The sequence below is a fragment of the Rhea americana genome, unplaced genomic scaffold (assembly GCF_003343005.1).
Source record: "Rhea americana isolate MKP2758 unplaced genomic scaffold, rheAme1 scaffold_6, whole genome shotgun sequence".
NCBI classification, from domain to species: domain Eukaryota; kingdom Metazoa; phylum Chordata; class Aves; order Rheiformes; family Rheidae; genus Rhea; species Rhea americana.
The window spans coordinates 8,352,284-8,376,018 of NW_028186756.1; the positions used below are offsets into that span (position 1 = coordinate 8,352,284).

General features: G+C 49.9%; 1 protein-coding gene across 2 annotated transcripts in view; it reads right to left on the reverse strand.

Moving 5' to 3' along the window:
• The window catches only part of LOC146587400 (gamma-aminobutyric acid receptor subunit beta-4), a 70,900-nt gene extending 59,944 nt beyond the window's left edge, over positions 1–10,956 (reverse strand). For both annotated transcript variants that reach the window (XM_085319798.1, XM_085319797.1), the window contains exons 1-2: positions 10,877–10,956; positions 6,746–6,834 (exon numbers count right to left, since the gene is read on the reverse strand). In XM_085319798.1, coding sequence (XP_085175924.1) covers positions 6,746–6,834; positions 10,877–10,956 — 169 coding nt within the window. The remainder of the gene's footprint in view (positions 1–6,745; positions 6,835–10,876) is intronic.
• Between the last annotated feature and the right edge of the window lie 12,779 nt (positions 10,957–23,735).

Here is a 23,735-nt window from a genome sequence, read left to right on the forward strand (position 1 = left end):
ACCCTCCCAGGTGAAGTCAAAGCACCAGGTCCATACATACCCATTTTCTTGCCCTTCTTGGTCCAAATACAGCTCACCCGCTTCTTCCCTCTCATGGGTTTCTCCCGTCCTCCCACCTTCCCTCACAGTCTTTTCTACATTTTCCCCTTTCACTTCCTTCTGTCCTTTCCAGTGCTGTTTACATCTTCCTTTCCTGTCTCTTGTTCCACTTGGGATGCCTGCTCTGCCTTCCACCAGGTCCAGCCTGTCCTCCATTCCCAGCAGTCTCCCCATGAAATGGCTCCTTAAACCCTAGCCTACTTTCCCAAACAGTTCCTGCCTCTCCTTCCTCAATTACTCCTTCTCTTCTTCTGATCCACATTTCATCTCTGTGCTGTCAAATCCTGAGCTGCTCTCTTCTCTCTGCCTCAGTATAGGAAAGAAAGGATGATATTTGCCACTCTAGTAAGTCTCTGTGAATTTCAGATTAATCCTGTGTCCAAGTTTGGGCAGTTTCTCCTGTGGACAGTGAAGATGAAGGACATGGCCGTGGTGGAAGGAGTCTCTTCCCACTGGAGTCTCAATTCTCTGCCCCAAACTGTGGGAGAGGGTTGGTTCAAGGCATGTCAGAAGCATTTAGGGAAAAATGAATCTGGTTGCTCTGAGAATTAAATGATTTTGGATCAGAAAGGGAGGGAGAGCAAGATGGAGAGTTGTGGGCAGAGCTCTGGAAAGGTGGACTTACAGCTCCTGTTGCCACTGGGGAGGCAGGTGCATAGGGCCACTGGGGATGGATGACTCCTTCCCATAGCAAACTCCCCTGCCCTATGGATCCTGCCTCTTCCCTCAGCGGCACCAGCCAGTCTGGGATGTTGCAGAGGCAAAATAGATGGTGGGGCCACAATCATTCTGTCAGTTCAGCAGCTGCTVGCCCTGGGCACCTGCCTGCTTTGCATGCACCTGGGGCCAGGCCTGCTGGAAGAGCTGCCATTTTGTAGCTCTGGAACATTTTGAAAGAAGAAAAATAGTATCACATACATGCCTCAGCTTGTTCTCAGAAATGCCTGAATCATTTTGCCTAAAATCTCCCCCCTCCCCTCAGAAAAGCAGAAAAGTCAAAACAAGCAAACCATATAGAAAAAAAAAAAAAAGGAAAAAAAAAAAAAAGAAAGAAAAAGAAAAACAGCCAGAGCGGCTGATTGTTATACACAGTAGAAAACAGGCTTCTTGGGGACATTGTCAGGAAACCTTCACAACGTGCAACACTGCCCATCTTGGCTACGGTAAGATGCTAAATCCTTATTCCTATGGCACAGCACCTCTATGGTGAGATCTCTTCTAGCAGTCCAGGGCTGGTCAGCCGGAGCTCCATGTCCTGCCCCACTYCCCCTCCGCCTCCTGCTGCATTACTGCCAGCCAACACAGCTGCCCAGCCTCCCAGCCCTGCTGGTTTCAGAACCCTGAACTACTGAAGATGTTTCACTACAATACTTTATGCATCAGCAATCGTTTATTTTTACAATTCTGACTTTCAAGTGATGCTGTTACACAGAGAATGGCTGAGGATTTCATCTCATGTCTATTGAATTCTGTGTAGCCCTTGTTGTCACCTGAAGAAGAAATGCTGGGGAACTAGCAGGGACCAACCAAGATCCAGGGTGAGGTGCACAAGTGAGGGAGGAGAGAGGGGCTGAGGACAGGAGGAGCAGGGGAGAAAAAGCAGGGAGGCCTGGATATTGCAGCTAAGGAGGGGTTTAGCTCTCAAAGAAGAGGGGGCAAGGGTGATGTGGGAACTTGGAATCCAGGTCCCTACTGTAGAGCAGATGAAGAGCAGAGGACAGACTCATTTTTGTCCCTTTGGGAAGCCAAGACCCCCTTAGTTCTAATTCTCTTTAGGGAAATTTGAGTCAAAAATGAAGCAGGGGAGGCTGCTGGACCCGCAGGCACTGAAACAAAGATTTATTGTGTAATCACAAAGCCTTCTGATCACTCCCTTTTCACCAGGTATTTGCAGACACTGCACACATCACCCTGGGAAGAAACACCCAGGAATCCTACACTTTCTAGATGGGCTGGGGACAAAGAGCAGAGAAAGCCCTCAACCTGCTTTTAGCTAACAAGATCTATAAAAGATGCTGGGAAACCATACAGAACCCCCCTTCCATCCACTCCTGGGAAGCAGAGACTTCTGTCTGAAACTCTTGCAAAGTTCTGAGCTGGAAATTTTGCACCAACAGAGCAGCTGAGTCACTGAGCTCAAGTGGGATCCTCCTGCCATTCCTTCATTGCCTTCTCTACCCCAAGGCAATACAGTCTTCATTTGCTTTTTCTCTTTTCTTTTTTTTTCCTCCTATGGATTAATGCTTCTGAAAGTGAGAGGCTAAGAGTGCTTGCAATAASCAGGGTGCTGCTCTGAAAGCTCCCTCCCTCCCTCACCACTGATTCTGCAATGCTTCTCAGATCTGATCTGCAGCAGCCCCTATGCATCCAGTCCCAAACTGTGGACATCCTGCTTTCTGTACTGTGGCCTGGCTTGCAACACATCACTTGCAACACACGTGCCAAAAGGAGACATTGGTCCCCACACTGTCCATTTCCCTGACCAGGGCCGGTAGGATCCCACACACTTGCCTTTGATCACTCTGTGAGACATGCTTCCTTGCTCTCCCAGAGCTGAGAGTGCTCCCCAACACGTCCTGCCAGAACACCTCGCACCTCACTGTTGCTGTTCCTGCAGTATCAGGACACAGATCTCCGTCTTCAACAGTACTGGCCAAATCTTCCCTCTACACTGCAGATCCCTCCTTCAAGCCTGTTCCAGATCCTCCCTCACAGTCCTGACCATATATATGCCCTTATACCTGCTCTGCAATAACCCTCTGCCTTTTCTGCTTCAGGCTATCTCCTTGCTCAGCTCCTTCACATCTGTCCTTGTACCACAGGGCTCTCATGCACTGCTCAGCACCCTGCTACTCTTGCCTGTTCCCCTAGAGCTTGGGGACAGAGGCTGGGAGGGAAGAGGAGGCAGTCAAGGGCTGCTCAGGCTGGAAGGGTTTATAACTTGCACCTCAAATGATGAACATGATGAGCCCGAAGCATCCTTTCAATGCCATCCCTTTGCTCCTGATCTGCTTGGGCTGTCTCAGATGAGTCAGAATAGCTTTCTGGAGGAGCTGGTCCCAGCATTTTCCAGTACCCCTGCAAGGCTTCAACTTTGCCCCTTTCTCCCTTGTGTCCCCCCTGTTCAGCTCTGTCCCCAGGTGAGCACGTCACACTCATTGCCATAGCACCACCCCTGAGAGCCAACCTGCTCATCAGCCTAATGGGTTTTCAAGAGGATGGGGGAGAGAGAAGGAGAGTAAGTGGCTGATGCTTCTCAGCCACTCAGCTCGGCCCAGAGCTAACGAGGCATCTCAAAATTAAAAAGTGAACTGCAATCCCCAGCAGACCTGTCCTCCTTTTGGCATTAGCTGGAGTTCTCTTTCTTTCTCAAAAAAAGAGGACTGGGGCTGTGGAAGCACCATATCCTGGGGGCTGTGAGTGGGCTGACGTGGGGCAGGTCCTTGTCTGAGGGCAACAATATAGAGGCCTTGAGTGCCTCTGGAAATCATTTATTCTCCTGGGAGAGGAGGGAAGTATCACCACTTTGAGGCCAGCGAACTGATCCCTGCTCCCTCTGCCTACCCATTTCATGCAGATCCTAGGCTGGCATTGCAGATGGGCTGGGGCCAGAGCAGGGCTGTGAGCAASAGACAGATCAAAAGAGAGGTGTGAGAGTGAAAGAGAGGAACTAGCTTCATAATGTGGGAAGGCAGATGAACTTCAGCTGGAAGAGAGCTAGTGAGAGAGCAGAAAGGTGTACAGTAGCTCCACAACCCTGGGCTGAGAAGGGTAGAAGAAGATGGATAAAGATGTGGGGATGGGTTTGCTATTGCTCTCTCTGCCTCTCACCTGAGAGGTTAATTTTGAACCTGGAGAGCTTCTGAGGCTTTGCCCAAAGTGTCACTTCTCCAGCTGCCCACACCACTTGCAGGGGTACAAAGACTAACCTTCTCCATGGCAGTGTTGCAGATGAACTAGAAGCCACAAGGGGTTAGATCAGCTCCTGAAGTGATCCCACAGGATTTATCCTAGCAATGGATTTGGCCCAAGATCTCAGAGAGTTGATGAGCTCTGGGGACAACAGCAGTGCAAGGAAACTTCCACCTCTTTTGCCTAGACTTATAATGCTAAAGATTTCCAGCTTTCAGATCCCCTTCTCAGCCCATCTTTCTCTTCTCTATAAATGCTGCAGGGGCAATTATGTCCAGAGAAGCTTATGCTCCAGGGTAGAGGGCCAAACCTACTGCAGGACAGCCAGAGCTGTTGTCTGGGTGTCCCTGCATAACGTGTACCTAAAGCACCCATCACTGTCAGCTGGGATTTTGCACTTACGAGCAGAGAGAAGGACAAGAAAGGGTGAAAGGCGACAGTGAGATATATGCAGAAAAGAAGGTTACTGTTGTCTTTCTGCTTGAGTGAGGAAAATGCTGTTTGTAATTTTGGAATTCAAAGTAAAATGAAATAAAATGCAATGTTTTCCCCAGAAACATCCATCTTACAGTCAGCAGGAGCTCAGTGTCTGCCTAGCCCAACTCCTGCACCGCACAAGGCTGGCAGGGTCAGGCAGCAATGCCTGCACTGAGACCTGGCAGCCTTGCCCAGGCTGAAAGAAGGAGTGCTTTATGTCCTGGTGGGCAAGCTGGATGCCCTTGGGGGACGTGTGCCTGGGTGCACCAGACATTAGAGCACACATGCTGTGAGCTGGGACCCCTGTGCCTCCAGGCAGCTGGACCCCAGTTCCACAGCTCCCCACTGCATCACCCTTCACCCCTCTACTTTGTGCCTGTGCGGAGCCAGATCACCTACTGCTTTACTGTATCATAATCATCTCAATAGCTTACAAGATGGTTTTCTTGCAGTTTTTTATGTCATCTCTGCAGTTCTCCCCCTCGTAAAATGTGACTGCGCCAATTTCTGTGATTGGTGCTGGTCAGCTAATAGGGACATTTGGTGATTCCCGGACAGACCCTTTAAATCAAATCCAGCTGTATTCCACATTCAAAGGAGAGAAGGGAGAAGGGGGGCTCATTGCTACCCGTTTCCCTGCTGAGCGCTACAAGCCTCCTAAAAGCAGTAACCCACTGCATTGAAGTGAATTCCCAAATGCACCAGCATGCACTACGGAAGGATGCCTTCAGAGGGATGAGCATCTCCYGCAGTCAGCAGCTCTCCACTGGGGCCAGAGTGCAGCAGCCCTCTGTGCTGCCCTCCTGAAAGCCCATGCTCCACTGTGGGGAAGGACATGTGGAGGGCTATGGGGACACTGTGTGCAGGGAGGGAGAGTAGTCTACTGGAAGGTAAGCAAACAGGGAGCGAATGGTGCAGGTTTGTGTTAAATGCAGGGAAGCCTGACCTCAGCTTACAGAGGGAGATAGTTTATTTTATGGTATCACAGAAAATTGGGGGTGACTTCCAAACCTGCTGAAATCAGTGAGGATATTCCCTGACTTCAAGAGCTCAGACCAGGCCCTTCATAAGAAAATTCTTCTCTTGCACCATCACTGACCTGGCCCTTGCATACGTCCCTCTTGAGACCACAAACATGAATCTGCTTCTCAGAAGTTGTTTGGAGAAGAACTTCTCAATATGGTTCCTGTTCTCCAGCAGCCTGAAGATCCTCCAAGTCCACACTCCTCCTTCTGAGGAGGAAGTAGCATTGCCGAGGAAAGACCAAAAATAGCCAAGCTTGGCAAGCTGAAGCCAGAAGTACTCCAACCTTCTGCTCACCATGTGGTCAGCTGTGGGCTTTCCACAGTCTGCTTCTCCAATAAACAGACCCAACAGTACTCTTGAGTGGGATAGGTGACCCAAGAATTATTTCTGCAGATACCGGCATCTTCTATCAAATAGCAGCAAGACCACTGGCTTCCCAATTAATATTTCATCCCACATGGTTAGTGGGGGGTGCATCCTGGCAGGGCTTTCCGCTGCAGCCCGCTAGATGCAGTAGATACAGACTGACTGACAGCCATTCCAGCAGCCACCCTGACCCTCTGGAGGGAAAACAGCAAAATAATATGACCTCAGGAGCAGCAAAAGTGCTGGATGGGTGAAGTCTGCTGGATAGATGGGGAAGTCTGGAGCAGAAAAAATCAGTGTGTTTCTGTCCCAGAGAAACGTTCCCCAGACACATCCTGCCATGGGGAACTCCCCAGTCACTGCCTGTGGAAACTGTGAGTCTGGGATAGTGGTTCCCTCCCTCCCCCTTATTTCTGGTCTTCAGTGAGACTCAGCAAAGTTGAGCCTGGACCAAAGGAGTTTTACTGACTGACTGATGCATTACAGAGCTCAGCACTTAGTGTGGGACCGAGGAGGCGATGACATGTTCTATGGGTACCACGGAGCAAGGAAAGGAGCAGACAGAGCAGGGTGAGAGAGGAGGAGATAACAGAGGGAGAAGAGGAGGTGGTGGGAGAGGAAGGGAGAAACTAGGAGATAAAGAAAGAGAAGTGGGAAGAAGGAAGGAGGGAGAGGAAGGCTGACGAACAGCAGGGTTTCAGGAGACATCAGTGTGCAAAGGGGAGAGTTTTGCAGGCTGGTGCGAGTTGTGATCAGCCAAACCAGCCTCGCTGCTGTGCAGTGGCAGCCCCCGTGCTCTGCTCCCCACTCTTCAGCTACACCGGGCCCCAGCGCTGGGGCAGCACACGACCAGGGATCGCCATACCTCCAAAGTCAGGCCTGAGGCGGACGTCATAGCCCTTCAGCAATTTGTCCACAATCTCTTTCACCACAGAAATATTCCCAGTGGATGGGCTGAAATACAAAAGAAGAGAGTCCTCGTCACGCCGCGGGCCCGGGGCAGGGTCCCGCTCTGCAGCCAGCCGTTGCCACGGCACCGCCTGCCCGGCCGCGCGCCTGGCACACACGGGGCTGGGGCACCGCGGCTGCGGGCAGGGCCTCCCCTCTCCTCACGTGCACCTGCCCGCTGTGGCGCAGCTCTTGGCCCCCGACCCGCGTGCGCTCTGCACGGGGGCCACCGGGCTGCCTCGAGCTGCTGGAACACCCACGGTCCTGGGTGATGGCACAGGTGTCCCAGCAGGTGTTTTTGGCTCCTCTTCCTCCACTAACCCCCTGCCTGGACTCCCCAAAGTCCCAGGCCATCCTGCCAGGCTAGTGCATACCCCTGCGTGGCCCTAGTCACCACATGGACCTCTCTGTGGCCACCAACCCGATGCGCCAGGGCTTCTCACTGCTCCCTGCCCGCAGATGGGGTACAGACACGCACGCGCACGCACGCACGCATTGTGCTGTGCACAGAATTGGCATTTCTGCGCACAGGGCTGCTGCAATCTCTCTTTTGCAAGGCTCACTCCCGTTCCCCACCACACTGGACACTTTCTCCCTCTCTTACACAGAACAAACACAGACTGGTCATGCAGTGAGTTCCTCAATACACAACTCTGTCCCCCCAACACATGTACCCTACACTGTCAGGCATCCCAATGCAACCTCTATTTTTTTTCAGTGCACCCAGATATTTCTCCATGTCATTGAAGTAAAGGTAAACACCAACACTCTTTTCCTACAACCACAACATACAGCCAATCTTTGGCATGTAAAAAAAAATTCTATCACTCAGCATCACTGTGGCTTCTTAGCAACACAAACCAAGAGATAGCGACAGGGAGGAGAGTCCATCTTTGGCTCTGTATGCCAGGGTAATGGGTTGCTGTGTCCCCTGCCCTCTGCCTGCCAGCAGGATGGGGGTGGCTGTCCTCGCTAATCTTCTTCCAGTGCCTCCAGCCATTTCAGCAGGAGGRGAGCTCCCTCTGAAAGCAGCCCAGGAGTCAAAGCAAATTTAAGGGAGAGAAACCAGAAAACAGAGGATGCTAAAATATTGAACCTACTCAATGCTGCAGGGTTTATAGGTCTTCTCACCTTAAAATCCAGCCTGTGTGTCACCCTCTGTCCCCTATTTTCCATGAGAACAGAGATCCCGGGCCAGTGGCAAACACTGCTCTTTGCAGTCCATCACCAGAACAGTATGTCTCCCTGTCAGCACTGCCTCCGCATCAGTCCAAGTTGGGCCAGAAGGCTGCACCGCCGCACTACCTCTGCCTGGTGTCTCATCAGACGTGGGGGTTTGTGCTAGCATATCCATGCAGGTACATGCATGCACACACACACGCATACATACACATCTGCATGATCTCCTGGCTGTGCAGTCGGTGCACACACTCCTCACAACGCAGATTTACAGGCACACGAGCGCTCTGGAGCTCAAGGGTACAGCACATGCGACACGTGCACAAACATGTTTGTGCACGCGTGTGACCAGAGCCAGGTCCACATGGAAGTGAGTGTGGGTGCAGAGCCTGCTCAGCCTGCAGAAAGAATGTAGATGCTACTTACRCAGATACACAGAAATTGATATTTGCGGGTGCCTAAAATGGGGTTCCCCAGTGTCCAGCCTCTCTGCACAGGTGTACGTGGGGGAACCTGGGACCTCTGGGAAGTCTAGGTGTGTGTTCAGGCTCTGGATGCCTGGGCTGTGCATGTGCACAGATTTTTCATCTGAACAGCTGATAGTGAATGTGAGACAGTACACTTCACAGGGCCCAGCTCTGGCCCAGGGACAAACTGTTCAGCACTTGTGCCAGCGGTGCCAGGGGACATTGTGTCTGAGCAGAAGTCCTGCATGTGCACCTTGTAGGGGTATAGATCTTCATCACATTGTTTTATTAACTGTAAAAGCAAGGCCACAGAAGTATGCACAGGTGGGCATTTTCATAAAACTGTGCCTGTGCTTGCAAAGTCCTCTTGCACCTGTGGATCTCTAGGCAGCTATGTGAATTTTTGGATTGTGCTTGGACTGTAGGTTCACTGTGGGTTGATAATGTGCAGTAGCATTTGTTCATCTCCAGATATTTACTCCTGGGTACATAGATTTTCATATATCTATATGCCTAGCATAGACACAGAATGTATGTCTTAAGGGGATTTAGGCACTTCTGTTTAGCCTCGCAGAGGCCATAAGCTGAAGAAGTGGCATTACTCCCTTTCTATAAGCAATGAAACAGAAGCAGAGAGAGGAAGCTGTGGCAGAGGTCCCGCAGGCATGGACAGAGTGAAAAGAGGGATCTAGGGGCCCTTCCTCATCATCAGCTACAAGTTAGCCCAAGGAGGCTGTAAACTGTCATCGTGATTAAAGACAAAGTCTCTTCTCTCTTGGTGCTCTCTTTAATCTCTAAGGCCACCTCCCTCCCAGTGAACAGCCAAGTCATGTATTTGCCCAGCTGTGGGCAAACAGCTGCATGTAAGCGCTCTTCCAAGCAAATTGTGGTCTGCATCAACTCAGGAAGCATGTGCCTCCAGCCTGTGAACGGAATTTTTGAATATTATGTCCCTGACTCTGTGTGGGTGTGCATTTGCTTTACAAATACACATACCCTTGCAGCCAAACATCTACATACATGCATAGTGTGCTGCTGGCTAGGATGTGTGGGAGTAGAGGAAGGCGTGTGCACGAGAAGAGTGTGTTCTTTCTGCAAGGTGTGTAGAGATGTACATGTGGCTATAGCTGAATCTCAGCACATTAGCAGATATAAATGCACACACAAGGRCATATCTGAGCAAATGCTATTGATGTGGACCCTGCTCTTTACTTATTTGGTCAAACACTCCCTCTAAGCACGTCTCTGTATGCGTTTCTGTATACAGTGAACCACGCAGGAATGGTATAGATAAGGTGGGCACGAAGCTGCGCATGTGCATGTTTATAACTATGGGAACATAAATCTTTGTATATACAGCTCTGCAAGCTGGAGCAGGGACCTGCATGCGTGCATTGGGAGCGCACGGCTCAGTGTGCATGGCTGAGCAAGGAGATGCCAGAAATACCTCCCCAGCAGACTTCATGCACTCTCTGAGCACGCAGCTATAAAGGCACCTGCCCACACGTGTGAGAGCGGAGTGTGAGGGGGAGTATGCAGCACTGCGCCTGGGTCTGAAGGCAGTGGATGAACGCCTGTGTTGGAGCAAACAGGTGTGCTCTGTACACCTTGTCCAGGCTGGTTCTGTGCCTGCACCCTTGGTTGCTCGGATCCCTCTGAGTGTTCAATGCATATTCCAGGAACAGCTGCATTTTGGGTATGCAGTGTATCAGCACAAACATTTGGATACACACAGAAGCAGGTGAACCACGCCGTGCCCTGCAAGTCTGCTGTGTTACACATGTGTGTGCACCCAAATGGGCACGGATGAATGCACACATGCAGCGATGTATTTGATTAACTGCACACACAGATGATTATTTTGCACACTGTAAAGCTGCATGTAGGCACAGATGTAGGCATTGCCTCCCGCACACTGCAGAGCCAGGGCTTTGGGGACAGGCACAGCATGCTTGGATGCGAGCGAGGCTATGTGTGTACTGTCTGTGCAGGCACAGGCATGGCCAAGGCAGCCCCATGCCCGCGTGTGTATGCACACAGCCTGGTACCACGCAGTCCGGCAGCTTCTATGGACACCATGTTCCTCAGCAAAACGTTTCATTTTGCCATTCCCCCCCCACCCTAGGCGCATGGGGGGGGGGGGTGGACATGCTGCAAGTGGGCTGAGGTGGGCTCCATCTGCAGGGAGCTTGCTCCATGCTCCACGTCTCATGTATGAGCATCCCTCCTCCCCCTAAAATGACACAGACTGGGAAATAATAAAAGCAGGCAGAAGGGGAAGCAATTTGGAGAGTGAACCCCCTCCCCTTCTGCACATACAGATCAATGAAGAAAATCCCAAACAAAACAAACAAATCCTGTTTCAGCCCCCCTGCCCTACAGCCTGGGATCGCAATCCTTACCTTTGCGCACAGCAGGCGAGACAAAGCGCTGCTAAAGCAGAGACAATTCCACTCAATCTGTCTGCCTGAAATGTCCACATTTCCACAAAGACGAAGGATGAAAAAAATCTTTGGAGGGGAGGGGAAAGAAGGATGGATCTTCTGAAATCCCCCTCCAAAAAAAGAGGGGGAGGGAAAAAGCAAACCAATCTCCCTCCCCCCCGTTAATGATTTCCTAAAGAAAAAGAATAACAAAAAAAAAACTAAAAAATGTGGGGGAAAAATATCCCCCCCCCTTCAGTGCCAGTCAAAGAATTCGTTTCTTCTTCCTTTCAGCATCCTCTCAACAAGAGACATCCTCTGGCAATGGAGAAAATCCCAAGAGAAAGAAAAATAAAATGCCCCAAAATGGGCTCAGCAAAATGTGAAATTGAATCTCACAGGTACACAGAAGATGGAGAAGAAAAAGAAAAAAAGGAAAAAGAAAAAAAGAACTCAGTGTCCCCTGAGCACTCCACTTGGATTATTTTTCCTCCTGCTCTTTTGCCATCCGGTTCTGCAGATGTTGCATGGCTCCTGCTACCCACCTTCGGAGAAGAGGAGGAGGAGGAGGAGAAAGAGAGAGAGAGAGAGAGAGAGAGTGTGTGTGTGTGAGGGGGGAGGTGTGAGTTATCTAGCAATGTGATTTTATTCTGAATTTTACCTACTCTTGCCTGCTCTCCCCTCCCTCTTTATTTTTCAAGGGGAAGGGGGACTGATCCAATCCCACTATGCTATGTTATTTTATTTTATAGAATTCTGATGCTTGTCATTTGGATGGTTTAGAGATTTTCTGAAAGGTTTAAAAAAGAAAAAAACAAATGCAGCCCAGTAAATACATAAATACATATATGCATGTGTAGAAAATAAATAAATTCCTGTCTGCAGAAAGCAGCTCTCGAAGGGAGAGCTTTATGTCTCCCTAATGCTGTTGCCGCAGCTCCTGTGGAGTTTTGCTGCTCATTGCAAAGTCACAAGAGGAGGGGAGGAGAGAGGGAGTTTGTGCATGGGGAGGGGGACTCTCTGGGCAAATTGGGATCCTGACGTCATGGCTGACAGCATTAACCCCTGCTGGCTTGCAGAGGGAACTTTTTCTCCCCCCTCCCCCCCAAGAGAGGTTAGAGCAGGAGAGCAGATAGGAAAGGTGGTGGTGCTCTGGCAAGCGGGGGGATGCACCTGAGCAAGAGCGGCTGAGCTGCAAGAGCTGCTCCGTGCTGCAGCTGTCTGAAATAGTGTGATGAGCAAAGTCTGAGCTCTTCAGCCAGAGACAGCTAAAAACCAGGGAGATTTACTCAGTGTCCCTGCATGCCACAAGGTGGAGTGGCCTGGTGGCATCCTTTCAGGGAGCTCAGGCTCCTAAAGCCTCCAGTGGGGCTGAGGCAAACCCTGCATTTCCCAGGCCGGAGAAGCCAGCTCAGCTTTCCCCGGAGGATGCTGTGTTACAGGCACAATACAATTGGAGGCAAAGGGGGTCTAAACTTCCAGAAATGCTGTTTGGGATCAGCTGGAGCTTGTGGCTTTGCCCACTGAAACGATAACAACATCAAACCTGTCTTCACAGTGACAATCTCCTGTATCAGCTACTGACCATCATCTTAAAAATATAAGATAATTGAGGAGCTCTCGATCAGGCATGCAGTAATGAACTTCCATGGAGAACTTTTTCCTGGGAAAAAGAAGAGGTCTGGGCAGGGTTTTGAATGCAGGGCTGCAGTTGTGGCCTGAGCAGGAAGAGCCTGAGCCCTCATGCTGGGAGGGTCCCATCTCCTGCCCCCTCTGTGGACACCTGGCAGCTCCATGCGGAAACCTCCAGCCAGGTGAGTCCATTTTTCCCTCCTCTCTAGGGTCTCTTACACATAGGCATGCTATCAAGGCCTTGGGGGCTGAGTGAGCAGAGCAGATGCCACATGGCAGCTGGGCTGGGCCCAGACACCTCCATCTCGTCCCAAAGAGGTCCAGGATGAGGCATATAGGTGCTTTGGGGTGGCCACCGTGCAGCAGTGTCATCCAACCCTTCCTGTCAAGAAACCTGCTCCTCCCTGCCCAGTTCTGGCTAAGCAACTCTGCAGCTGCAGCGCTGGGGCCCCTCGGGCATTCGCATCCCTCTGGCTGCAGAGCCTGCAACCCCTGCCCAATGGCACCTGGGACGTGTGCCAGCAACAAGGATGGAGCATGTGGGAGCAGAGTGAGGCAGCTTCAGGTGGGTGACCCRCAGACAGCGTAGGCCATAAACCCACAGGCTCATCACAGTGGGGCTGGGGAGTCAGGAGTCTGCAGGTGCGGGCAAGAGAGGGGAGCAAGGACCTGGTGGAATATTTTACTTCAGACCTTTCTCAATTTCTCCCTGCCTCAGGGAGCTTGGAGCAGTGATCTCCTGTCAGGTTTTCTCTTGGGCCAAAACACACAAGTTTCTCACATGCCATCAAATGTGTCTGTGCACCAGGAAGAGCCATGGGCCAGAATACAGCATGCTGCCCATGGGCTCCTACATGAACCACCTGCTGCAGCCTGCTGGGCTGCAGTCGGACATAGGGGCTCGACTGCAATGCCCAGCTATGGCTGGTGCTGCTTCGTTGCATCCCAGCTCAGAGCAGCCCCGCATGTCTGCCGAGACTGTTGATCCCAGGCTGGGCACCCTCATATGTGCCCCAGCTCTAATGTGCTCCCCACGCCCTAAGCAAGAGATGCCTTCACAGAATCACACGGAATGGTTGAGGTTGGAAGGGACCTCTGGAGATCATCTAGTGCAACCTCCCTGCTGAATCAGGGTCACCTAGAACATATTAGACAAGATCATGTCCAAGTGGGTTTTGAATATCTCCAGAGAAGAAGACTCCACAACCTCTCTGGGCAACCTGYTCCAGTGCTCTGTCATTCTCACGGTAAAGATGTTCTTCCTTATATTCAGGTGGTACTTTCTGTATTTCAGTTGGTGCCTGTTGCCTCTTGTCCTATTGTTTGGCACCACTGAAAAGAGTCCTCCCCATCTTCTTGACACCGTCCCTCAAGGTATTTGTAGACATTGGTAAGATCCCCTCTCAGTCTGCTCTTCTCCAGGCTAAACAGGCYCAGCTCTCACAACCTTTCCTCGAACCATCTTTGTAGCCCTATGCTGGACTCCCTCCAGTAGTTCCATGTCTCTCTTGTACAGGGGAAATGCCTTGTCAAYGCCCCTAGCAGCAGGGTACAGATGAGCATGGCCTGGGGCTTGCCTTTGCTAACGGATGTGGGGAGAAAGGCTGAAGCCACAGGATTTCCSTGGGTGCCTGTTGCAGAGCAGGTACCAACACAGTGGATCTGAGCTGTGGTCAGTCAGGCTCTGCCTCCTGGCTTGGAAAGTGCTGTTTTCACATGGTAGTTTCTCTCCCGCATGRCTGCTCTACACTCAGCCAGGGTCGCTGGCACTGTGGCGCGGGGCACAGTCAGGCCTGGTGCAGATTTGCAGGGACCATGCAGCACCTCCCCACATGCTYACATACCACTGGGTAGCCCTGAAATGTTAGCTCCCTGCCCTTGCATTTTGCATGGCTATGGGACCAGCATCCTCCACTGCTACTCCCAGGGCACAGTCTCCTGGCAGCAGTTTGGTTTTGAAATGGTTGTTCTGCATTAAGCTGCCAGGTACCGGAGGGGAGCTCCTGGGGAGAAGTGAGAAGCGTCTGCCTCTGCCGTGGCTCTGGGCTGCAGAGGCTCYGTGTAACCTCTCCTAGGCCATCCTGATCCTCCCTTTTCTGGCCTGTTAGCACTGCTCTCTCTCACCAGTTGTGATTGCATGTTAGTGGCTAAAAAGGTAAGTGGAAAGAAAATGTCAGAGGCATACATGAAGAGGAAAAATTATGCTTACAAAGGGTGACATTTGTGCTTGCAAGTTCATCTAGTCAGGAGCAGAAACCATGTCACATGAATTATCTGACCACTCAGCCACAACATGAAAGTTTGGAAAGCCAATTGCTTAGCAATGAATGTATTCAAAGAAACCATTGTGTATTCTTGAGTAATATACCTGACGCAACGTTCACATATAAATGACCGCTTTAGAATTAGTCACCCATCTCTGCTGAGGCTCATTAAGGTTGATGCACATTTGATATATGAAGATGATAGTGGATGTTTTGTTTCTTGCTCTCTGACGATAGGGATTCTCAAGTCCCTCCCAGAATCCCAAAGGCTAGTTCTCTCTCTCTTGCTTTTAGGCCGCTCTTCTGTTCAGGGGATCCCTGCTCCCCAGCAAGAGCAGGACAGGAGGTTTTTCTAAAGTTCATATTCTCATATTCTGAGCCCCAAAACAGCCCTGCTGATGAAGGCTGCTGGAAATGGCACGCCGTGGTTCTATTCGCACTGAAAAAGCCACAGAGGATTTTGTTCATGTCCATTTGTTATCGTCCACTATCAAATCGTTTATTTTTACTCTCCTCTTTACTCCATTGCAAACCCCATGCCCCAGCCTCTCTTAGTATTTCATGGCCACACCTGGTCCAAGTCACAGTCAGTGTTGTGCCAAAAGCCTGATGCAGATCATGACTTCTGGTCTACAGCCACCATAGGAAGCATAGTCTTTCCTTTCCTCCATGGCATCCAACAGTTTGGCATTTCTTGATGTTCTCATGAATGCTGCCTTTGTCTTTGGGGTCATTGCCTGGGAGAGATGAATCAGTGCAACTGAGGAAGGCAGTGAATTATATTGTGCCTACTTTTCAGGAAAAACATGGAAAAAGAGGGAGACTGAGCATTGCCAATAGCAAGGCATGCTTTAGATTTCTTCTTCACAGCCACACTCAGCTGTCTGTCTTCACACAGACACACCCAGCAAATGGATTCTGGGTAGATATTTCAGTAGGAAGTATCCTACATTAGGAAATGCTATAATTAGAGCTAGCAGTAAGGAGCATCCAAAGCACAACTTGCACCAGGACTGCTTAGCTGTGAAGTGTCACCTCCAACCCCGAGGAGGTGTCATGTTGCCTTCTTGCAGGAGGAGAGAACAAAGGCTCTTTCCCTTGCCATCATGGTTATCATGTAAGTGCCACTTTTCTCAAGTACCTACATCCAAGGTGGGAAAGCTTCCCTGGTCCTTCTATCCCACCAGTAGGAGAAGACAGGGCTGGCATTTCTGTCAAGTCAAAAACTTCCAGCAGAAGGTGATTGTTCTTCTGAAAAAATGACAAGAGAAGAGAAAGCAAAACAAACTAGGCAATAAAACAGAAGTGCTTATGTAATGAAAGCCCTGCAGTAAGGGAGAAAATACTCAGCCTCAGAGCTGGCGTTCCTGTGTRGAAGGTGGAAAACCTCCTGAAAATAAATGAGGTGAAAATAGAGAAGGGCAGAGGTGAAGTAAGCTTTCTCCACCTAGTGTAGCACATGGCTTATATCTTCCCACTCACGCTGAAACTGCATCAGATCTGACCTCACCAAGCCAGAGACCCTTTGCAATTCCAGCTCTCAGGTTCTCTGCAGGAAAGGTTTTCCACCAAAGCCATCCCACAGGACAAATGTTCCTCCATGTCATTACCTTCCAATAATAGCCCTAGAAGAGAAGACTGCAAGTTGTCACCCCATGTACTGATGGGGTTGACAGCTAGGACTGTCATTTCAGCAAGTCTGTCTGCATGCTGGGCCTGTGGTGCATGCACAATCATCTGCTCCAGCAGTACCTGAAGCTGCCCCAGAAGGATGGTTATATGGCAGATAGGTGAGTCCAGTCTCAAGGACAGTGTAAGGGCTAATACGCAGCTTTAGSAGAGCTGTTGTACCCAGGGAGGTCTGAATTTGTTTTCGTGCTAATGGATGTAGAGCTTAAACCTTTAATCATCTCATGTATGCATGTATGACTGGAAGTCATGTATGGCTGTATGTGGCTACTGACTGCTTTGCAGAGATTGGGGCCAGTTCCTTAGCAGGTGAAAGTCTGCCTGGCCCTGCTGACTGCAACAGCATGTCATTGACTTATCCCACTTTCAAGTGTTGGGGCTGTAAATACAAATTCCTGGTCTGTGGCTAAGGCCTGCTCAGGTTTGAACTTAATGCATAAAAGACCTCAAGTTTATTTTCTCTTCGCATTTCTGCAGCTGTGGTTAGGAACAGCAGCATGCCCTTTGGGACTGGCATTTCCGATCTCGTATTATGACTGGCAGTGTGAAGGGCCCAAGGCAAGGACAAGGCCCTTCAGCCCCTGCAGACACTTACAAAGTGCCAGAAAATGCCTCCCTACTCATTATTGCTTATGGTAGAGATTTGTTCTGACACAGAGTGTGTCTATTGGGCCTGAGGCTCCCACAAGGCACCCTGGTTTTAAAGTGTCACACCTCTAACTCCCACAGCTCTTCCTTCCCACTCACGCCAACAGGCAAGCCCCTTTCAGAGCCAGAGCTGCTAGGTTTAGTCATGGAGATCCAGGAAAGTGCCTAAAGTGGCAGCAAAATAGTCCGGGTGAAACAATGTGCTCCTGTGCTCCACACTCGGGGGTGGAAGGCTTCACTGGTTCTTTCTCTTTCCCAGGCATGTGGAGCTGTGCCCCTATCTGTCCCCACAGATCCAGAGGATGTCCCCATCCTGCTCAGCGGGAGCAGTGATCCAACACTGTCATGGTGGAGGCCAGAGGAGCCAAGCGATATGTAAYCCCTGGCCCTGTGCGCCCTGTGGATAGGTAGGTGTTCTCAGAGCAGGTCCTGCGTGTACCACCTGGAGATACCTCCTCCCAAGCTCTGCAGTGTCCATTTCCCAATCAAGGGGCAGAAGCAAAAGAGATTGTTCCTGCACACCACAGGAGACCTGGGCTCAGTTGCCCCTTAAGCCTGAGGCAGCTCAAGGCCGCACCTCCCACAGGTACACTGAAATGAGTCCTCATCYGTAATTTGTCCTGTGACAATGTGCAGGTGATCTCCTCCACAGGGCAGTGCCCCAGTGGGTCTTTTGGTCACTGAGATTTTTCCATTTACTGTTAATTTCAGAGATGTTTCAATATGTTGTTCAAATTTTGGATGAAAAGTTGACATTTGCAGTGACCAGATTTAAAAAGTATTTCAGTAAGGAAGGAGAATTAGGTGCCACATCCATGGCGTGAGGAAGGTTTAGTTTCTGGTTTTGCTCTAAGCTACAGAGACAGGGCTTGTGTGGTTCTTTATGTGTTCCCAATTACCGACCAAGTGCTTTCCCACAGCGTGCTGGCTGTGTGGGATGGGGCAGCCAGTCCCTGACTTCCCCAATTTTCTCTCATTTTTGACTGGACACGTACACTAACTGGCAGACATTTTTCTGTGATGGGATAAGTGTAGTTCTTCTTGAGTCTGGCTTTTAGTGCAGAAATGCAGACACATGAAATATACTTTCTGAAGGCCTACACCACTCCATGAGTGTTCCTGCCTATGCCAAGGTGTGTACAGCCCATTCTCACTAGGATTTGCTGTGTGTTCCAAGTTAATTCAGCATTTATGTGGGATAATATTCATATGTGCTTTTGCATGATGTTCAACCACTGCAGTGATTGCAAGGGGCTTTGGCAGACAGCTCTGAAACAGGTGACCAAGAGCTGAGTGACTTTTGCAACCTGGAAAGGGTGATAATTGTGTCAAAATTTGTTCTCAGGAGTGTGATATTTCTTTCATGAAGTGCAATTTATACGTTAGAGGAAGGAAGACAGCAAGACATGTGTCTTGCTCCTGAAGTAGATATGACAGTCCATCAACTTGCTGACAACTAGTAAGCTCTGGACGTTCCTCAGTCTCTGAAGTTATTGTAGCATTCACTCTGTAGATGTGAATGCAAAACTCTAAAATGTCCAAAGCCATAAATTAAAGCCTGCAGACAGCCAGTACTGTGCAGATTGAAAGTGGGGGACCTGTTAAATGAATCCCTGGGGAAGATTCACATTGGTGTTTCCTACTGCTCCCAAGCCTTTGGCTTCCAGCCCCACAGCAGGACTGTGGCCAGAGGAGGCACCTGGCTTCAGTCAAAACTTAGTGCAGGGCTTCACAGGAGCACTATCAGCCACAAAACTGTTGCAAATGAGAGCATAAGGGGGGAAACGGAAGAAAAGAGGTGTTTTCTTCAAATACACCTACCCTGGATGAGAAAAAAAGATCAAGATGAATTCTGTGTTAATCCCAGCCCATTCCCTTTTACACTGTTGACACGCTGGTGGAAACTGCCTAGATCTAAACTGAGTTATTCTAGATTTGCACCAGTGTAACTGAAAACAAATCACTTGCCCCACAGGTTGGCAGAAGTCCTGCTAGCAGTCTTTTATGGCTCTGCACTGTGGGCAGGAAGACAGCAAGTGTGGGCACTTCGGGGCTATCTCTGGAGGGAGAGGACACAGAGATCACAGCTTGTTTCATCCCCTATGCTGGCTCAGTGTCACTGGGAGAGTTGTTCATGGGGGATAAAAGCCAGAAGAGGAATGGCATTGTGCCCTGCTGACCACCAGCCCCCACATTGTGACCAGATGCATCCAGGTGCCTTGGGAATACCTGTCCAAATGGGGCCGAATCAGACCCCATAGCTTAGCAGGATTCAAGGCTTACTGGCTGCCTCGTCTCTACCTGCCTCATCCTAGTCTCTCCCAGTCTTCACACCACTCTGCCAAGCCTCTGCCTCAAGCCTCAAGACTTTCTGTGAATCTTGATCCCTTAAAACCCGCTTTGCTGGTGACAGACCTGTCGCTGTCCATCACCAGGTCTGATTTTCCCTACTGAAGATTTGAGAACCTCCTTCCAAGGGGAGCTGCTGGGCTGCAAAGCAGGGAAAACCTGAGCACCAAGGAGGTGATCAGCCAGGCTCAGGTGGCCTTGGAAGCAGAGGTTTTACAAGAGAGCAAGTGTGGTGAATAGAGAAGAGCTGTGGCACCAGCAGTGCTCCAGCAAAGCCAGCAGCCAGCAGCAGCCACTGGAGAGCTCTCTGCCTCTCTGATTGCCTAGTCCCTGAGCCTGCAAGGTCCCTCCCTTGAGGAGCAGTAAGGAAAACACTCTGGATATACATTTTATTTAGGAGGTTGGGAGTGAAATCCATGTGATGCTGTGTTGCCTGGCAACAGGCTGGAGTGCTGAAATAGTGCAGGGTAACTCTTTTCCAAGGCTGCAAGTGGAGAGGATCGTTGTAGGATGCGATAACTGCACGTATGTGCAGGGATCAGAGAGAAGGAAGGAGCTAGTGCAGCAGCAAAGAGGGACTTGTCTTGGAGCGAAGGCACAGAAACAACAGCAAGAGAAGGACCAAGAGAGAGATGAAAGTCCAAGTGAGGATGGAGAAGAGGGAAGACCAAGGGAGAGGGAAGGAGTGGAGCAGGAGGGCACCTGGGCAGGTTTCACTGCCAGGACTGTGCAGTCACTGCATGGCTGTCACACCACAGGTAAAGCTGCAGTCTCTCATTGGATAATGTGTTGTATCTTCGATCCAAAGGACATCAGGGAAAAGTTCTTCCTGCCTGTATCCAGCTCCTCTGAGACCCACAGCATCTATGCCTGCTGGAGATAATCAACATAGCCCTGCTCTCCTCACAACCCCAGATACCTTACACAAGATTCAAAGTCAAACATGCTGATTTGGGCTAACGTGCTTCTATTCTGAACAGTGAACATCCACACGAGAGCTTCACCAGGAGTAATATCACCCTTTAGAGGAGTCCCTGAAAGGATCCCATTCCCAGTTTGAAGGGGCTGTAGTCTGATGGGGCCATGGGTAGGCTCAAGGGGTCAGACCTGGGCAACACAGAGGGTGTGAATCTAACCTTCATTTCCTTTACTTTAAAGTACTTGAAGATACAAAAGAAAAGGAAACAATATTCCTGGAGACAGACAGTCCCATTTGACATCAAATAGAACTAGGGGAAACAGTGTTGGGATAAGCAATTAAAATGCCTGTGGTCTGGTTGCCCCCCCAGCCCACCCCTGAAAGCCACAGGCCACCCTGCACCTCTGTTCTCTTGTTTGCACCCACAAACAGCATTTTGGGGATCCCCTTCACTTCACCCACACATATGGCAGGGGGACTCACTCCCTGGCCAGCACTGCAGCTCAGGGAGGAAATGGCATGGAGGGTTTATAGCCCAGCCCAGTGTGAGAGTCGCCTCTGCACTTTGTGGGACCTGGCCGGATGGTCGCATGGGCTGAGACTGCTGCAGCACTGCACGGAAAGCCCTGGTGGTGCTGGTGTCTCGGGGAGGAACTGGCCACACACACCCTTGGCCTTCCCATGCTGCTCCTGTCCCATGTTAGGCAGCACCTGCCAAAGCTGCGCTGTGTCCTCTCTCACTGGCAAACCTTTGGTAGGTCATGCCATCCACCACCCCTCATTCCTTGTGGGCTGAATCCCCCGTAGGATATATAGGGCCAGTAAATGTCGTGCAGGTATGTCCTGGGATGTGAGGTTTCCATGCCTCCCCCAACAGCATTTGAGTCTGCTCTTGGCACCAAACTGAGCAGAAGCTGGAGACCTCAACCCTCCATGTCAGTCCCTGATGTTCCCACAAGCTGAGTATGCTGCAAAGAGGATGTCAGCCATCCCTTCGGACACCCACCAGCTTTCACTGTTCATTTTTAGTGTAACCAGACTCTTGCACTGTGTCCTCAGGAGGAGGCATTCATCCATGTAGCCTCTGGGAACATAAGACACGGTATCCTGTTCACGCTCGCACAGTGAGGGAGTAGTAAGGCTGGAGTACACCGTGGTTTCCCTGTGCTCAGCTCTACCTTCTTAATAATTAAGATAAACCTTTTAGCTCAGTTCTTTCCATCCTGATGCTTTTCCACCCAGCCTGACTGAAAACAGCATTGTAACAGAACTTACATTTCCATCCTGTAGGAAATCCTAAAACTAGTTGTTAATTTATCCTAATTTGGGAAGAAAAGACAAAATACTTTTGCCAATTGCAGCTATTTCTGAGATGTTCAGCGTAAAGTTTTGTTTTTAACTGTAACTCTTTCTAGTTGTTTCTAATAAGACATAATACTAAATTTAAACTGATAAGCACTGCAGCACTTATCAGAACAAAATCTACAGCTAATCTTCTATCGTGAGCATAGAGAAAAAAAATAATCTCTCTCTGCAGAAGAGATGGTACATTTTGTACCATAAGTGTTTTTTGAGAAAATGAATCTATTGCTATTTCTTTAAAAATTCAAGTTCAGCGTTCTTTTGGGGCCGAAGGTGGTGTTCACAGGATGACACAATTGAGAGACCAGGATATGCACTGATAACACTGAGTTTGCCTGTGTTAGCTGTGTTGCTAAACTTGTCTAACCTTGCCATAGCTTGAACTTCATTTAGAAAAAATTTTTTTACGAAGTGATAACCAGAAAACTTAACAGGAAGGAAGGGATGCAACATGTTCCCTGCATGGAGGGAAGAAGAGCGGTGACTCTCTTCCCAACCTTACATGTGCCGGGAAGCTGCCCTTCTCACTCCACTGCCCCTTCCTCAGTTGGAAAAGTCCCTTTCCTAAGGAAGACATATCTATAACTGAAGCAATAGCTGAATCATCTAATTCTTCACTAGCCAACACCTCCTGCGGCAGCTAGCACCCGCCTAAAGTGAGTGCAAAGGCATAACGCTTTAGTAACATGTTACATCGACTTTATGATGGTGCCAGTTGCTGCAGAAGGTGGCAGAAAGAGGAAGCTGGCACTTTTGTAAAGCCATTGACTTAATTTAGGCCATGTCTATGTTGCAAATTGAGGCAGGGGCATAGGGGTGCAAGCCTTGTCAGTGCAGCTCCATTTCTTCTTTTCCAAGGTGCTAGTAATTATTTCTAGTCATGTTCCGAACTGACATTTTCTCTGCTCACAAATCTAGACGGGCATATGTTTCTATGCTAAAAATATTCATGGGGAAAAATAACTTTTCTTAGAAACACTGCAGGTAAGCAGGAGTACAAAGCGACTGGAAGGAGCGCTGTAAAGCATTCGTGGAGTGCTGCTCGAGTGCGAACCTCCTCCGGGAGGAGCGCGTTTTCCTTTGTGAATAGGAAATAGAAATGGCCGAGGAGCACAGCCTGCTCGCAGCGGGCACGGCGGGTGGCTCTCCCAGGGAGGAGAAGCCAGCCAGCCCCAGCGAGCAGGACCGCTGCCTGGCACTCTCCTGGAGCCTGGATGAACCTGGTGCGGCCAGCAAAGGGGCCTGACACCAACTCTCATGGACCTCTGGAGCTTGCAGCACTGGCAGGGCTCGTTACTGCACTCCTGCGGGCGGCTGTTTGTCACTGAACTCCCAGTTCCTAGAAATTTCATCTTTTTCTTTTCTTTCTTTGAAGTTTCTGACCCTTATCTGAAAACAGAAGTCTAAAGAAACTAGGCTAAAAAATCTTAGCAGGCAATAAGACAGCAGATGCTATTCAGTCACTTGTTTTGCTGAGGCCTGTGTCACGACTTTCCAAAGCCAGTAGCCGGCCAGACTGGACTTACAGGTATCAGAGATGTTCCCCCTTCCCCAAATTGACTCTGATGACAATTCTTCCTCAAGGGTCAGAAGGGAAAGACACCATGGCGTGTGTTGGAGACCAGGCAGGAGAGCCACTGCTTCTCTGTCCACAGAGTCAACCAGCATCCAGAGGGCAGGCAGCATCTCCTGGCAATGGCACTCAGATTTACCTCCACATTCATCTGCAGGCATCTTTGCCCTGGTAGAAAGCAGTAAAGACCATGAAACTTTCTCTCCTTTGTTTCCTGACTAGCTCTGAAGGACATTCCCTGAGGAATCACGCCTCTTTAAACACACTCTGAAAGAAACGGGTGGCTTGGGGTTGAGCAGTCGAGCTCTACCCACAACCGATGCTGCCGAGGAAGAGGAGAGAATAGCGCAGCAATAGCATGAGCAAAGAGAAGCTACACTGCCTGGCCAGCTCCTTGAGTCC